We start from the raw sequence: 380 nt of genomic DNA, 5'->3' as shown, positions 1-380 counted from the left end.
CCCAGCACCCAACCCGCTCACCTCTGTGCTGTGGTGGTGATGGCATCAATCACCTCCATGATGCGGTGCAGCGCTGAGTCAGTGCCAATAGTCATGTCGGTGCCACAGAAGTCGTTGTCAATGGAGCCCACCAGACCCACAATGTTCAGGCGGCAGTTCTCCCGTGCCACCTCCTCGCTGATCTGCCCTGTGGTGGGGGGACAGCCAGGCCACCAGTTATTTTAGGGTGCTTTTGTTACTCCCCCAGCACTGGACCGGATCCAGCACAGCAGCAGAGGAGCCCAGCCCTCCCTGGGAGTCACAGTGATGGGGCAGAACTCTGGGCCTCAACAACCTTTGACTGCTTTCCCTCTATCCACCCAGAGGTTTTGGGAGGGGGG

General features: G+C 59.5%; 1 protein-coding gene across 1 annotated transcript in view; it reads right to left on the bottom strand.

Moving 5' to 3' along the window:
- Positions 1-187, bottom strand: part of PFKL (phosphofructokinase, liver) — a gene marked incomplete at its 5' end in the record, with an annotated part of 4,561 nt that extends 4,374 nt beyond the window's left edge. Inside the window, 1 exon segment of the mRNA XM_009876907.1 lies at positions 1-187. This exon segment is cut by the window's left edge and continues 2 nt beyond it. Coding sequence (XP_009875209.1) covers positions 1-187 — 187 coding nt within the window.
- Positions 188-380: the final 193 nt, after the last annotated feature.

This window comes from Apaloderma vittatum, unplaced genomic scaffold, assembly GCF_000703405.1.
Source record: "Apaloderma vittatum isolate BGI_N311 unplaced genomic scaffold, ASM70340v1 scaffold28159, whole genome shotgun sequence".
NCBI classification, from domain to species: Eukaryota; Metazoa; Chordata; class Aves; order Trogoniformes; family Trogonidae; genus Apaloderma; species Apaloderma vittatum.
This window is presented reverse-complemented; position numbering and strand designations above follow the sequence as displayed.